A 15,986-nucleotide genomic window follows, 5' to 3' on the forward strand; every position below is an offset into this window, starting at 1 on the left:
CTAGACACATGGCCTTAGCTCCTTCCTTAGGGAGGTTGAAAGGTCTGTACTCGCTCGTGTGTTGGACGGCTGTTCCCCATTGCCCGACTGCGGTTAGAAAACACAGGTGTCGTCCTTCCGAATGGGAGATATCGCAATCTGAAGTTATTTGCATTTTAAACTTTAACGACTGTTAAGAACCTAAAATTTGTTGCTACTTACTGCCAGTCCTGCTGGTAAATTTAATTATTTACTAAACTACATACGGTACTATTTTTTGTAAAAAAAAAATAAAATTATATTTAAATGCTTTTTTTAATATAATTTACTTTTTATATCACTTTTTATACATATTTTTATCAGCATGTGATTTGGTTATTCATTCTGCAATTGTTTTGACTGATTCAGCAAGCAATACGTAAGACTCATTCCAACTGTTAACTTGAGCCTTTTTAACTGATTCATTTCAAGAATTTGTTAACCGTAAAGTTAGCCAGAACTGGCACTATTTACCCCCAATTGTCGACCAACCATCTCCCTTTATTCTGGTTGAGATTTTTAATCGCTGACAAGTGAATTAGTCAGTGATTTTAAATAAGAAAAAGAAACTAATAAGAAGAAATATATCACAGTGAAAAATATGCAATGTTTTTATACATTTGATTACTTTATACAAATGTAGCATTTCTTATTTATTTGTTCTACTGTAGTTTTTTTGTCCAATTGCTTGTTATTAAAGTTACCAAAGTGATTTAGTCAAGAGCAGTGAACGATTAACTCTCTTTTGTTGTTTAATTAACATGAATGACAGACAGCAGGAATATTAGACTGCTGTCACTATAAGAGCTGCCCGGATACTGTTAAACGTGTTTTCTTTCTCAGCTGTTTGCTTTCAATTAAGACCTAAATTACTGTGTTTACGAGAATACTTGCAAAGACGGGCATTTTGAGACATACATGTGTGTATTTAACTCTTCAAGGCCCTTAAAGCGGCAGAAATAACTCAGTTTAATAGTCCCGTGCTCTATGAGCACCGTCTTTAGACAGCGCATGCATATAGCGAAATGAGTTCCCTTTCGCTGCTGATTGCATTTCAACGGCTTAAAAACACTTGTTTGACTGCAAACGATAAGTTTTTGTTACCACGTAGCACAGCAAAGTCATGTGAGCGTGTAACCGCAATAGAGATGATAGTCAAAAATCTCAGCCGATTGACAAATTTTTTACCGGTATATCGCCCACCCCTACTTTCTGTACAGTAAACAGTTTAGTTACTGTGTTGGGACACCATTTGAGTCCAAAGTAAAATCTGGGTCCTGAAGCAAAACCAATTTTTAGAATCTGTTTATTGTCTTTGTATTATTTTGTACTACCAACTCTTCATTTCATCACATTCAATTCAGACTGCAAAGTCACATCTCAGAGAAAATATAATTTATTTTGCCGCGGTGCAGCAGATTAAGCAGTGCCACTGTTGAATAGTTGAGCAGAAAACACCGGTACCAGGTGAAACAAGTTTGTTTTGCCCGTTTCTCTCAGAGGAGTTTTCCATAGATTAACACGGCAGTCTAAAATGCATTGTGCCGAGTCCAGCGTTAACTCAAGAGCTCCTCTAATCAACTGAAGTACAAACTGCTGATAAATCTTTTATGGCAGTTTAGAGTTGCAGCCCTTGTTATAGTCCCAGTATAGTGTAACCCGTATATAGGAGTAATCGGGGTGCTTTCCCAAGCACGTATCGCTAGAAGAGACGTGTGATAGTCATGGTTATAATGCTTCATAAAAGCCATCCGTTTGGGTCGATCGGATCTGAAAGCGAATCGGAGAAGGAGAATTGCGAGCGTAGGCATACCTCCAGACATTTTTTTGTTTTTTTTGGCGCCACTCGCCTGGTTTGTTCATGCATATATGCTAATGCAGCGGCTAACATGGCTTCTCACGCTCCTATTCTCTCCAAATGATGCAACCTGCCAGCCATCCTCTCAATTCTGCTGATACTTACGTTCCCCTCTTTCCATAGAAGAAAGGACGTGAAAAACAGAGAGAAAGAGAGAGGATGGGGTGGCAGACAGAGAGAGTGAACGAGACACAGGGAGGAGTCTCCAAATCCACAAAGGTTTTGTAATGAATGCGCGGCGCAACAATAAAAACAAAAACATTAAAGAGAGAAAAGACATGTTTCTGTGTTAAACAATTAGTGCAGCGGCATTATGGGGGATCTGGGCGGACAAAAGCACCACAGCGGCAGGGGTTCTCCCCAACACAAATGCACAAAGAGCACCTCGCTCTCGTTAAGCCTCGGAAAAACCCCCGAGACACACTCTACACCGGTCTCCTCCGCCAACGCCGCGTTATCCGTCCCAACGCTATCATCTCCTCCATCTCTCATGCGCTTTGTTCTGTTCATCATCCCATTCTGCTGTTTTTATCTCTGTTCTGGGGTCTGTTCGTACCCCTCTCTCCGTTCCTCCCCGCCTCCATGGCCTCAGACAGGACAGACTACTGCCAGCATCAGAGGTGTGTGTACATAAAGGGCTTTTCAGGAGCACTGACCCTGGTGCTAGCTAAACTGGATTAGCAGGACACTATGTTGTCCATCTGCCGTGCTAAGTCTGAGGTGAAGCCGTTTGGTCTTGTCCACATTAGTACCTGATTTGTAGTTTAATATCTGACTCACAATTATGTCGTCACTGCAAGTTTTTGAAAAAGCAATCCTGCTTTCCTTGTAGTCATTCCATGTGTATGAGGAATACCGGATTGATCCTTCCCCAAACCTGTGATGGTTGATAACTTGGGTGATAACTGACTTGGTGATTTGCAGCTGTGAAAAAAACATGTATACCAACATTTTAACCTGTTTGGTTTTCAGGAAACTGTTGTCAACTGAGATGCCATGTTTTATGCACGTGATTAGTTGTTTAGTTCTTTACACATTCTTTGGATTCAGTGAAAATTCTGTTGTCACTACCTGAATTTTTTTTTAGTACTGAATTTAGCTTTAAAAAGCATTGTCATTCCTGTAACCATATCTGGTTAGAACAGGATAAAGCCCTCAGAAGAGGAGTGACCACTGCATGTAACCTGTGTGAAATTTGCCGCTTTTAGAGTTATGTATCCATCAGGCCAATATTTTGAATTTCTTTTTTTGTATTTTTCTTTTATTGTAGTTTATTCTTTTAAAACCCGATATTGATGCATATTGATTCATTTTTCCTGTTCTTTTTTTACTGTACATTGTGTTGTTGCCTGATTTTGCCAAGAAGCATGTCAAATGTCCATGCACAGCTTTAATAGGAATTAAAAAAAACAAAAAACAGGCAAAACAGAATGGATTGATTACATTTGACTGGTATATTGGTTATCATGAGATAATTATTGGTCATTTGTATAACATCAGTGAATCCCTATTTAACAGACTACAGCATCAAAGAAACCTTAAATAGGGTTGGGTGATAAATTAATGTTGATATTTATAATAAATAATAAAAATAAAATATATCTATAGTAATCTTTTTTTTAAATGAATTGCTGTATGGATTAAATTTAGTATTCAGTTATATTTGATAGCATTTTTATGATAAATATCTATTAAATCAAAATACAAAAAAAAAGATATCTGTAATATTCTTTTTCTTGTTTTTTTTTTTATTATTAATATTGATTACATTTTAGAAGATTTGTTAAATTGTCACCAATTTATAAATGATACATTTCATTTGGTAGCATTTTTACGATCATTTTGGATTAAATCAAAATCCAGAATCAAAAAGAACAAAAGATTTTGGGGAAAAAATAAAATGGGTTCTTAAATTAAAAGGTGGCTTACTCTGTGTTATGTTTAAATTCTCAAGGTCTAATGTGGAATTTCCTTTCCTTTGTGCAATAAATATTCTGACAAATGTCAATGTCAAATGATTAGAAAAAATTATTGTGGTAATATTTTTGGCCACATAGCTAATAATTCAATGATGACCTGACCTGAGTTTATATATATATATTACAAATTATTTCTCTCTGTTTAGGCTGATATTCTTCCTGCTGTCCCACCGTCTCCTGTCATACCCCGACTGACCCTCAGAGTGGGTGCTGGACAAGACAAGATGTAAGTACTTCACACACACATACACACACGAAGGGTTGAGAGTATCAAGCAGCTCTCTGTGTGGTCAGAGTCTCTGAGTCTGTGTACAGGTGTGAGTTTCAGGCTTTGGGTCTTGTGACCAGTCCCAGACGGCCCATGAGGTCTTTGAGGGGGGCAAACACACACACACACACACACACCCCACATCATGGCCCCCTCCTGCACACTCCTATCAATAGCGCCAGTGTTCACACCACTTAACCCCCTCACACACACACAGCGCCATACTACAGGTAAGGCGATTACTGATTCCTGAATGTCTACATGTGACTGATGTTGCTTTAATGGCCAGTGTGATTTAGACTCAGAAAGTACAGCGTCTGCAGTGTTTTGACTGTGCTTTTGAATTTCTTCCTCACCTCTTCAGTTCCACCTGCATGCAGGACAGGAAACATTAGTGTTTACGTCTGTGTGTGTGTCTGTTTGTACAGGAAGGCCTTTATTCTCAGCCTGAGCGTGTGTGTTGTGCCTCTGATGTTGCCTGTGTTGTGCTCTTTTCTTGCACCTGTAGTCTGGTGTGTAGAAAAACACAATCAGCAGTGCTTTCAAGAGGAAAATGTGTTTTTATGTCTGTCTTTGTGTTTTGTTTCGTTTACGTAAGCACAAAGCTTTAGATGTTGTTTATGTTTAACTTTTATTTTAGCTTGAAAGACATTAGGGATGCACAGTGTATCAGTGATGAAAGTAAAAGATAAAAGAGTATTTATATCAACTATAACCAAAAATAGTGATCGATAAAGTGTACATTTTTGCGAGATCTCCACAGAAGGTCCTTTGATGCACGTGGAAACATTGGCACGGGTGACCTTTTGATCTCTGAAAGGTTGTGAGGTCACATCCTGGACAGGGCATACCCCACACCGTCCTTACCCCGAGAGGGAGCCCTGTGCATGGTTGTGGTGTGTGTGTGTGTGTGTGTCAGTCAGATGAAGCATAAATAATGAGTGTCTGTGTGTGTAATCGGAGCTGACCGTTTGACACGCCCTTCTCAGGGTCAATACCACAGCAAGCGCCGCTGTCCACTCTCTCCGAGCCTGTCAATCAACCTGTTACTCGGCAACAGCAGGGTTTAATCAGTTTGTCTGACAGCATTTAAAAGACGAACAGTTCTTCTCTATTGCCAGATTATAATTATTAAGGATCCTCAATATATTGGTGAAAATATCAGCTGACATTGAAAGCAGATAATATAAGAACTGTTTATTGTGTACAATATTCAGACAAAAGCACTCAAACAGGCAAAAGTATAGCATCAAAAAATAGATAAAATGTATGTTGTTTACTCATATTATTTTAGAGATTTGGTGTGAACTTTTTTTTTTCTAAACAATACATAGAAATACTTACATATTCATAATGTTTTGATATATTATATATAATACTGGCCATTATAATGGTTTTTAGCCATAATAAAATGATATTGCATGATATAACCTTTTTTTTTTCTTTTCTTTTTTTTACAAAATCAGTAACAAAAATAATTACGGTAACAGTTTATTTTAGCATGCATATTACTAGAATATTAGCCATTTATTAGTATTAATTAAGCACATATTAATGCCTCAATACCTACCCAATACCTAAACTTAACAGCTACCTTACTAGCGGCAAATAAGGAATTTATTGAGGGAAAAGTCGTAGTTAATGGTGAATAAGTGTTCCCTATTCTAAAGTGTTACCATAATTACAATACCAGTTTTTGCATAAATGCACATACAACAAATGTACGAAAATGTGAGGGGAAACAAAAACAAAAAAACAACAGTAAAACTTTATTTTAAAAACCAATTCTCGCTATTAACTAGCATGCATGTTACTACCAAATTGGCTGTTTGTTAGTACTTATAAAGAACATATTAATGCCTAATTCTGTATGATCATATTTTAGATCCCTTAATTATATTCCATATCTAAACTTTACAACTACCTTACTATTAATAAGCAGCATATTAAGAGTATTAATAGTCATATTAAGTCGTAGTTAATAGTTAGTTAATAGTGAGAATTAGACAATGCACAATAAAGTTTGACCTTAATTAAAACAAACAGTAGTACAATAAACTATTCATTCAATGACATAAATTAAATTTCTGTTTCTCTCTCTTTCTTCACCAGTGTGATCAGTAAGGTGGTCCCAGATTCAGAACCCACCCCTCCACCACCACGGACCCCAGTGGTCAGGGCCAGTCCAGCAGCACGGATGCGTTCCCCTCCTGCTCCCCCTCCACCTGCCCCGGCTCCTGTAGCACCTCCACCCCGCCCTCCTCCTGTCCTGCCCCCTCCACCCCCAGCCGCCCCCATTCAGCCGCCACCCAGCCAGGCCAAAGCACGGGGATGCAGCGTTGTCACAGAGACCGTCAGTGCATACGTGGTGAGTCTCACATATACACACACAAATGAATAAATTTACAGTCAAGCAAATATACAGTATATTAGTGGGACCTCAGACTCGAAATGATATAGGATGTGACGTATTTAATAGTATAGCACTTGCTTTTACTTCTCTTTTCAACCAGTGCCACAAGTGTTAAGTTGGTTTGATTTGTTTGATTGATTCTCGTGTTTGTTCATCACAGATTCGGGATGAATGGGGAAATCAGATCTGGATTTGTCCAGGATGTAATAAACCTGATGACGGCAGTCCCATGATCGGATGCGACGAGTGTGACGACTGGTATCACTGGTAAAAACCTTTTTCAGCTTCTCTTACATTAGATAATAATCACTATTTTTATCCCTCTCTCCAGCAGTCAACGCCAAACATGTTTTTGTTTGTTGTTTGTTTGGTTGTTTTTTTTTCCCTGTAATGTGACATTTTCTGAGGAATCAGAACGCAGGTTCGACTAAAACGTTATCTGCAATGGAAGTTGTCTCAGGTTTGATTTTCTTCAGGTGAAGTCACACAGTTGTGTCTTTATTCATCTTAAGTGGTGCATGAGACCTTTTTTTTTTTGACATACAAACACAAAATGCAAAATGTGTTTTGGTTATAATTAAAGTTACAAGGCTTCTATATTTTACACTAATTCTCTTTCATGTAATTTTAAGAGCCACACACACCTCAAACAAAGTGAATAAGAGGAAGTGCCAATCAAAAAAGCCCAAACTGAGCCTAGATTACCTGGCAGTACTGTAAAGCTTTTTGGGAATCATCTTTTTCATGCGCTTTGCTTAAAGATCAAAAATACACAAACGCACACAGAACAAATTGTGTCTCTTTCAAGATAAAAGGAGATATTTTGATGGTGAGAACGATCAACAATTTTTATATATAAAAGACATGCCTTCTCCATTTTTGAATTTATGTAGAATTAAATAAAAAATAGAAACTTGGCACATAAGTTGTGTAGTTCATCATACCGATCGATATCATTCCGGTTTATCTTGTAACTGAGACTCATCTATCTCTCTTTCTGTCTCTTTCAGGCCCTGTGTGGGTCTTGTAGCCGCCCCTCCAGAGGACCAGTCGTGGTACTGTGTGAAATGCGCTGGCAAGAAAAAAGACAAGAAGACAAAAAAAAGGAAACGCAAAGCGCACTGACCCACATTTCTTTTTCTCTCGTCTCCGTCTTCATCTGTTTTCGCCTTAATTCATTTCCAACTCTATTTCGCCTCATTTGTTTTTGTTTTTTGTTTTCTTTTTTTCCCCACCCAGCCCTTCTTTTAACTTGGTTAACTTAACTCAGTGTCCAGTATCATAATGTATTTTTTAAAATGAAAATTTCAAATGTGTATATGTTACTTTTTTATGTGGAGAATCGTATAGTATGTCTATATGATCTTTGTATCGAGCTCATGATTGTTCAGTAGATGTGTTGAAATGAACCTCTCAGTTTGCCCTCATTAAAGGTTGTTCCATGTATGTGCTGATTCATCAAATCTACATCACCCATGAGAAAAAGCATTCTGTACTATAATCTGCCTTTTAATATCGTTCTTCTGATTGATTTTGACTGGAGGTGCATTTTCATTTTACTATGGATTTAATTAAAAGTTGCTTTTTCACATCTTATTGTTTTGTTTACTTGTCGTTTGTTTGGGTACAGATAGACTACTCACTCAGATTCTTAAAAAAAAAAAAACTGAAAAAATGCTAAATCAATGATTGTGAATGCACGAGTTTCATGAGCCAAAATTATAAATATATTTTATTATTTGAGTTAAGTGATATCTCTGTACGCTTTATTCAGTTGGTTTGTTTTGATTTTTGGATTGAATAAGGCATTTCTCTCATATGATCTCTGGGAACTGAAGTGCAAATGTTTTTATATTGCCATAAAGGTTACAGTGAGTTAAATATGGTAAATGAAGTGTCAATTATGCATTGAAATGTTTATCCAAAAAAAAAAAAATAGATGACCAGCGATGGCATTGTTTATTCAAATATGATGATACTTTGTGCATACAAAACCCTCAATCCCCACAAGGTCAAGTGGCCCAGAAAAGTATTTGGACACTTCAGTCACAGATAAAGGTTTCGCAAGCAAGAAGTATTTATTTCAAGGAAAGACAAAACAGAACATAACATTTTCACATAAGGATGTTTTTAATGACAATGAATTGTGACACTTTCTCACTGTCAAACTTTAGAGGAATATGTTCATTGTTAATGTGAAAAGCTAGAATTGAGGTTACTCTGTAAGGACACCTGTGTGAACTTGAGTGTAAAGGCCTTAAAAATTACCAATCTTTTGAAGCATCATTTGTTTGCCGCTTATATTGATAATTTAAAGTATACAGTTACATTAGTGTAGTTCCCACAAACGTATTGAGGCGTTTTTATGAGTGAATCACCGAGTCATTCACTCATCCGTTTCTTTCAAAAGCAACGATTCACTCAAGAACTAACGAATAGAATGTTCTTCAGATCGCGGCCACTTCTGCTTTGGCTTTGTTTTCGTTGGCGGAGCGAAACCAGACAAAATAACTGGCAAATGTTGTGTCTAAAATGTAAGATACTCAGTATTAACTTATTGTTTATTCAACTGTTATTTGTTGGTTAAAAGCACACTCTCAACTGCGATGTTTTTACGAATATCAACACGACCACGATAAGCCTATGCGTTTCATATTTGACTTACTTTAGACGGGTATAGCCAACTGTTTAGTTATTTAAAACATACAAATGTCTTTGTGATGTTTGTTTGTGTTATTTCTTTTAAAATAGCCTAAATGCCTCTTGGTTTAGCCCTATGCAAACATTAAGAAAAATTTGAAGTGTCAAAATAAATTTTAGGGCAATATGATATTTTCAGCAATGAAATAGGCCTAATGAGGGCAAATGTTATAATTTTATTAATATACTACTAAAGTGCATTTACATCTACACATATGAAAGGTAGCCTACAACAGGGTAAAAATACTCTTCTTATCAGTCTGTTCCTTTGTAGTTCTGCCAATATGACTAGTATTTAGCTCCCACACAGCAGCTTTGAAGTAAGTATTCAACCTGATGCGGACTCTCCGCCACTGAACTCATTTAAAATCTCCTCAAATATCCCCTCACTACCTGTCATTTCTGCTAATCGCACAGATACGGCTGGCTAAATGAGCCTTTACCGTGGCTAGATCATTTCTTTATGTTAGCGCTTATCACAGAAAACTGAGGCCTTTATTGTTGCATTGTTATTGGTTTCAAAGCAGAAATGACGGTTCTGATGCAGCAGGGAGCAGTTAGCAGTGGACTGGATGGTGATAAGAAATGCTTTCCACATGTAGACTGGTATCCAGAGCTGCCTGTTAAATGAGAGTGTATCTACAGACAATAGCTGTGAGCTCTGAGCACCGTCTATAACAAAAACACCCATCTGAAACGTTCACATGCCTTTAACGCAACAAAGATGAGCGGGAAGGTCATGATATGCGTAAAAGTAATGGACAATGATAACTAATATCATACAGTGATATTGAACTTTGCTATTCTTCTGAGTTGAGATTTAAAACTTTTATAGAGTTATTTATCTGGTAGTATATCGTTATCATTCTTGGTGTGAACGGGCTTTATGTCACCCTTAAAGTATGAATGCCATTTAATTAGGAAACAAAATATCAATCCAGGTGGCATTTGCAAACATCTAGCCCTATTTAGAACATCACTTTTATAAGCCATTTTATTATCGACTTTTAAGCAACTAGTATGTAGTGTGATTTTGAATGAATGTATAAAGTCAGTTCCCCTCAAGCTCATGAAGCTGCATGAAAGGTGTGTGATTTATTTGTATATCAGGTGGTTTTAGATGGTCAAGGAAAACAATTCATCAAGCCGTTCATCAAGCACTTTAATTAAATTGAAATTATTTACATGCATGTCTGAATGCTCTACTGAGTGACTTTAGTTTTTTGCAGATTAGAAGATAAATGTCACTCACAGCTTCCCCAAAGGTCAGAGGTCACACTGAGATGGATATACAGCAGTTTCCTCTAAAGGTGAGAAGAAAACAAAAAACAAAGCACTTCATGGCAGACTGGTTAATACAATCATTGATAATCTCGAAATTAACAAGTTTTCTTATGAATTTGAAATGGGATTGTACTTTCTTGTCCATGCTTTATTAATATATTTTTGTTCTGTTATATCTGAAGCTTGCTGAAAAACACAGGCAAAAAAGTCCATTCTGCCTTTTAAGCAGTATGTTTGACTTTTTCCTCAGTAAATATCTGAACAGCCCTCTCTTAAAGTATTCATTTACATGACTAAATTAACACAAGATATCAAGACTTAGTTCTGGCTTTTTGGCTTTTATTTGTTTTTATTTTAACTTGTTTTAGGCATGAATCAGTAATGCTACACTATTTCTTACTTTTCCATTTTCTTGCAATTGGGTTTCGCAAAAGTATTTTTATATCACACTTTTTGGCCTTCAGCTGGTCTTGCGGTTGGACTAATGTTCTTGTTTTCATCTGTTTTCTGAAAAACTGTATGCGTTTATGTATGAGTGTTACGGTCTACTTAAGCAGCTGCCTTATTAACTTTGAATGAACTAACACTGGCAATGTCAGTGAGATCAAATCTATAAAAAAGCCCTTTTATTTGACAAATTTAGACGCTACACTGAAACCTACATAAACTGCTCATTTGCAAGTAAAATGTATATATGCAAATTAACGCAGTCCAGGTTTTCAGGTGTTAAAATAACATTCAAACACACAAATAACAAATATTCCACACTAAAATGGACACTACTACCCCCAACACTAATATAAAATGATGATGATGAAGATGATGGTACCAAATCACGTCGCCCTCTGTTGGTAAACTTTATAAAACAATTCAGCGCTGTTTGTGAGATTACAATAAATCAACAGACACGTTAACTCTAACATTAACTTTATCTATAATTTGCATCAACTTTATCTATAATCTATCATTTGAAAAACAAAGTAATTAATGCAAACATATCCGTTTAACCTTCAGAGACCTGGCGTTGGCATTTATATTATTTTCTTGTACATTATACGAAGCCACTTTAGTATGTTCATGTGAAAACAACCCGTGCACTCTATAAAGTTATTAGGCTACATCAAAAATCGTCGAATATTTTTGTGACTTTAAATATTATAGAAAATGATTTTTTCAATAATTAAACATAAAAAAAAAAAAATGACAGCTTCAATATTTGGAAAAATGCTACTTAGTTAAAAAAGACATTAGTTAAGGGTGTAAACCAAACTGCATTTTTACAGTGGGTCTTTAAGGTTAAATCTATGACCCGACACTATGGGTGTAATCTCATTTGCTTTCATTTAAGCTTGCAGTAGGCCATCAATGCTATCAAGCCACAATGTTAAAAGAATTTTATCAGTTTGTTTGAAACATTGAACATTTAGACAATAAAAAAGGATGTGGTATAGAGTATCACAGATACGCATCACGGGATAAAATGCATTTGTTAATTCACCTGAAAGTTCCTTTCATTTCATATGGCCTGTTTTTCCATATATTGCACCTTTTGGCGATTAACCCCTCTTATAAAAGAAAAGCATTCATATTGTACTGGTTAAAGGCATATAAAAGGACGTTCATCAAAAGAATCATCGGAGGCCTTGAAGTTTCTCCCTTGCGATATGTAAGATTGTGAACAGAACTTTTAAGGTGAACGGCCCGTTCCTCCCTTTTTGAATTCAGAAAGTGCCACACAGATGAGAGTTTTTTTCTTTTGTATGTGTTTGCTGCATACTTTTTGTGAGAGAGTGAAATTGTGATTTATCGGAGGCACTGTAAGCTACACTCGGAGCTTATCTTCCTTTTACGCAAAGGTAGCGCATTTCTTTATCAATTGTTTTGAAACGACAAGCTTCAAAAGCAATTAAGGACGTGATATGACACCAACGCAGAGGAATTTCGAATACATTTTAATTAGAATATTTATTTATTTCGAGTTTCTCCTCAGCCCGAAGCTCCTTGTGCAATTAAAGAGGGTGCGCGCGTGATGTTTGAATAGCCTGATCAATAGCCTGAACACTGACGCGCGCGCGCGTGGATTTAACATAATCAGCCTCGTGGGCGTCACGCGAACTTCCAGCGTGAAGGTGCAGCGCGGAGATAGGTAATTATTTCACCAAAGGCACTAATGAACGCTCTATCTGCCTTCCACAACTCGCATCGCGTTCTGCCCTTACGCCATTTATTATAAACTTTCTCCTTCTGATGAGGAAAGAAGAGAAAGAATAAACAAAACGAATCTGGGAGGGGGATTCATAGTGCACATCGCAAAGGGGTGTGAGGTATCATCATTTGTCGCCATAAACTGTTTTAATGCCAAGTTTAACAAGCTTTTCTCCATGAACATTCCATGAAAAATATCTGAACAGGTGAATATTTACCACAACCTGTTTAGCTGCAAGTGTGAATGGAGACCGGGGCCAGTTGCCACACTTTTTTACTCCATTTATTATTTCTCAAGGTTTATTCTGTCAACAACTGCTGGCACTATAAAATTACTTTTTAACATTTTCACCGTTTCACCATCACCGTTTTCGCCCAGGTCAATTTCGCCTAGGTTGATCGTTTGTGCTGTCACACTATGTGGGGTAAGTTGTCACAGTGAGAGCCTGACATTTTAAAGCCTATATTATTGCCTTTTCAGCATAATTTAATATTGGAGATAAAAAAACAAACAAACAAACAAACAAACAAACAAACAGAAAACTGTTTATGAAACTGCATTGAAAATATCAAACCATTGTTTTGACAAATAAATATTGTTAGCTACAACTTGCCCACAAGTTGAACACAGTTCAACCTTTCAATTAAAATCTACCTTCATGATATAGTTGTCTGAAAGCCAGTGTAATTTTATTGCGTTCACTTGATTGCCCAATAGCTATTACAAAAAAATATGATAATTTTGGGGTGTTAGGTTTGACAATAAAATTCACAATAATTTAATTTTGAAGAAAATTGTTTAGATTTAACCTTGTGAAAACTTTCCTAATGTGACAACTTGCCCCGATCCCCTCTATATGAATGACAAGGCAAACAGACAGCCAAAGCCGTTAAGAACGAATGAATGAATGAATGAATGAATGTAATTATCGTGTGCATTGGTACCATCGAAGTTTGTCGCATGACACCGGAGTGCAGCTTTTGAGTCTATTCAGTTTTCCCGTCATGCTTCCCAGTCATGCAATATGCATTCTTCATCCTGAAAGGCTGGAATAGATTGTCGATATAAAATGTCAAAATAAAACGCTAGCGCGCCTCGCGCTCTCTGTAGTATTTAGATTGAAAGTAAAGGCATTTTTCTCCTTGCGCATTAGAGAGGGGAGGGAGTGATAGAGAGGGGGGAGGTATAGCATAAAGACACCTACACGAGGCCATGCATCTCCTTTGATCAGAAAGGGCAGTTGCGTCATCAGATGCTGATGTTGGGGAGCGCGCGCGCACGCGCTCGGTGAGGAGAAAAGAACGGGAAAGTGTCATCATAAACGCGCGCTGTGTCGGGGAATGACTTTGTGACGACCTTTGTTGCAAATGGGCTGCAGACATGGAAATGGCTTAGCGCTATCGCCGTCTCCCAGGCAACCATCAGGGTCCCCATCTCTCGCGGAGAAATGAGTTATGAAAAGGCTGGAGTGAAGCAGGGATTAAACATGATCCTGGGGACAGGGTGTCAATCAAAAAAGCCAACTCACAAACCGCGCTCCTTTTTTCCCCACTACAAAATTGTATTTTGAAACGCAGCATATATTTACTGCCAAAGGTGCCACTGTCTATTTTATATTTATTTAAGGCCGATAATGAATTGGTGCTTTAGTGCGCCTATAAAGATGGGGAGGTTGTGCTTTTAAAATCCGTTATCGGAGAGGATTTAGCTCGGCGCAGTGCTCACAGGCAATGGGTATTTTTCAATTACCCAGATTAATTGCACTGCATAAATTAGAATACAAGTAAAGTGAATGGAGATCAAAGTTGTTGATGAATCTGAGACATGGTGGAAGCTGAACTGGCGCACAATGTGAATGTATGTTAGGTTGCCAGATTTGTGTTTATCGCGAACATTTGGAAATTGGACGCTATGCCGTATAGTGGACCTTGTTCTTGTTCATGGCAGCCGCCATTTTTAATTTGACGCGACTGAAAATGAGGCTGCAAGGGACCAAGTTCAGTTCGCTCGGTATTTCTTAGGCCTGCTCTGGTGTCGATCGTTCTGCGAAAAAAAAAAAAAAAAACTTGAAGAAAAAAAAAAATATTACAATGGAGAGAAACTCTGGAAATGAAAATTAAACGTGACCTAATACCTATTAAACGTCTGACAGTCTGCATATGTCCACCGAAGCCTCGTTTCGCGTCAATTGGTTTCGCCTCTACGTTGACTAAAGCGCCAGGGATACCAAATCAACACGATCTTAATTGTATTTATAACGTCAATGTGTCGCGAATATAAGAGAAAGAGCCGTTGTTTGTCTAACCTAATTTCACCGGCTGGAGCTAAGCTGGACCGTTTAGAGTGGAGATGAGGGAGGGGGCGTTCTTCAAATTGGCTTGACCCGATGCTATTTGATATTTGGCTCTTTGACACTCATTTAAAGGCGCGCGGCAGCAAAGCAGAACGCGGACAAGCCCGGTCTGAAACCGGATCCGCGCGCGCGCGGGGGGATCTGGAGAACACGATAGCCGGGGGCTCGCGCTCTCCAAAGGCTCTCTGGTCATCTTAGACCGGCTCGCTCGAGCCTGCAGCGCCAGCGCGTCGCCAGGCGGCGTGTAAACGGTAAATGTTCGCTATTTGTTCCAAAGATTGCAATGAAAATCAAGTCTGCCTCCTCTTCTCTCAGGCTCCCTATTCTCCGCTTTCTCTCACACACTCGAGATACCAACAAATAGCCATTGAGTAAGAGGCTTAAAGACCCCTTCTCCCCCCACACAATACTTAAATGAATTCATCAAGCGAGTAAAGGCGACATTAAAAGGAGAGAGACGGAGAAAAGGAGAAATATTGGTATTTATTGAATCGTTAAAGGCAAGATACCGGACACCTTTCGACAAAAGCCTTCTCGGAGTGGCCTCTGAACTGCTTACATTAACCCCCCTCCAAAAAACCACGAAATTCCAGGTGAAACTGGGGCGATTGTGGCCATGTTTGATGTCGAGTGTAAAGAGAAGGCAGATCAGAAATCCATTTCACATGGGAGTAAGTCAGGACACTTTTAATAAACGTCTCGTTAGAGCAGGTTTAGTGCAGATAAAGCGATGCCATTGTGCGCGCGCCCCTGGAGAGCAGGCAATGATGTAACGCGCGCATTTGTGTCCAATTCCCCTGTCATCCATTTCATTAGTTAATCTACTCATCTCAGTCTCTCCATCTCTGTTACCCTCGCTTCTCTCCTGCCAATCTGCGCATCTCTACCAACAAACAGTTCTACAAAT

At 38.1% G+C, this 15,986-nt stretch overlaps 1 protein-coding gene across 1 annotated transcript in view; it reads left to right on the forward strand.

Moving 5' to 3' along the window:
• Positions 1 to 8,132, forward strand: part of taf3 (TAF3 RNA polymerase II, TATA box binding protein (TBP)-associated facto) — a 49,044-nt gene extending 40,912 nt beyond the window's left edge. Inside the window, exons 4-7 of the mRNA XM_058773090.1 lie at positions 4,002 to 4,081; positions 6,236 to 6,491; positions 6,697 to 6,803; positions 7,547 to 8,132. Of these exons, the coding sequence (XP_058629073.1) occupies positions 4,002 to 4,081; positions 6,236 to 6,491; positions 6,697 to 6,803; positions 7,547 to 7,661 (558 nt within the window). The 3' untranslated portion in view covers positions 7,662 to 8,132. The remainder of the gene's footprint in view (positions 1 to 4,001; positions 4,082 to 6,235; positions 6,492 to 6,696; positions 6,804 to 7,546) is intronic.
• Positions 8,133 to 15,986: the final 7,854 nt, after the last annotated feature.

Source organism: Onychostoma macrolepis, chromosome 04 (assembly GCF_012432095.1).
Source record: "Onychostoma macrolepis isolate SWU-2019 chromosome 04, ASM1243209v1, whole genome shotgun sequence".
In the NCBI taxonomy this organism is placed as follows: Eukaryota; Metazoa; Chordata; class Actinopteri; order Cypriniformes; family Cyprinidae; genus Onychostoma; species Onychostoma macrolepis.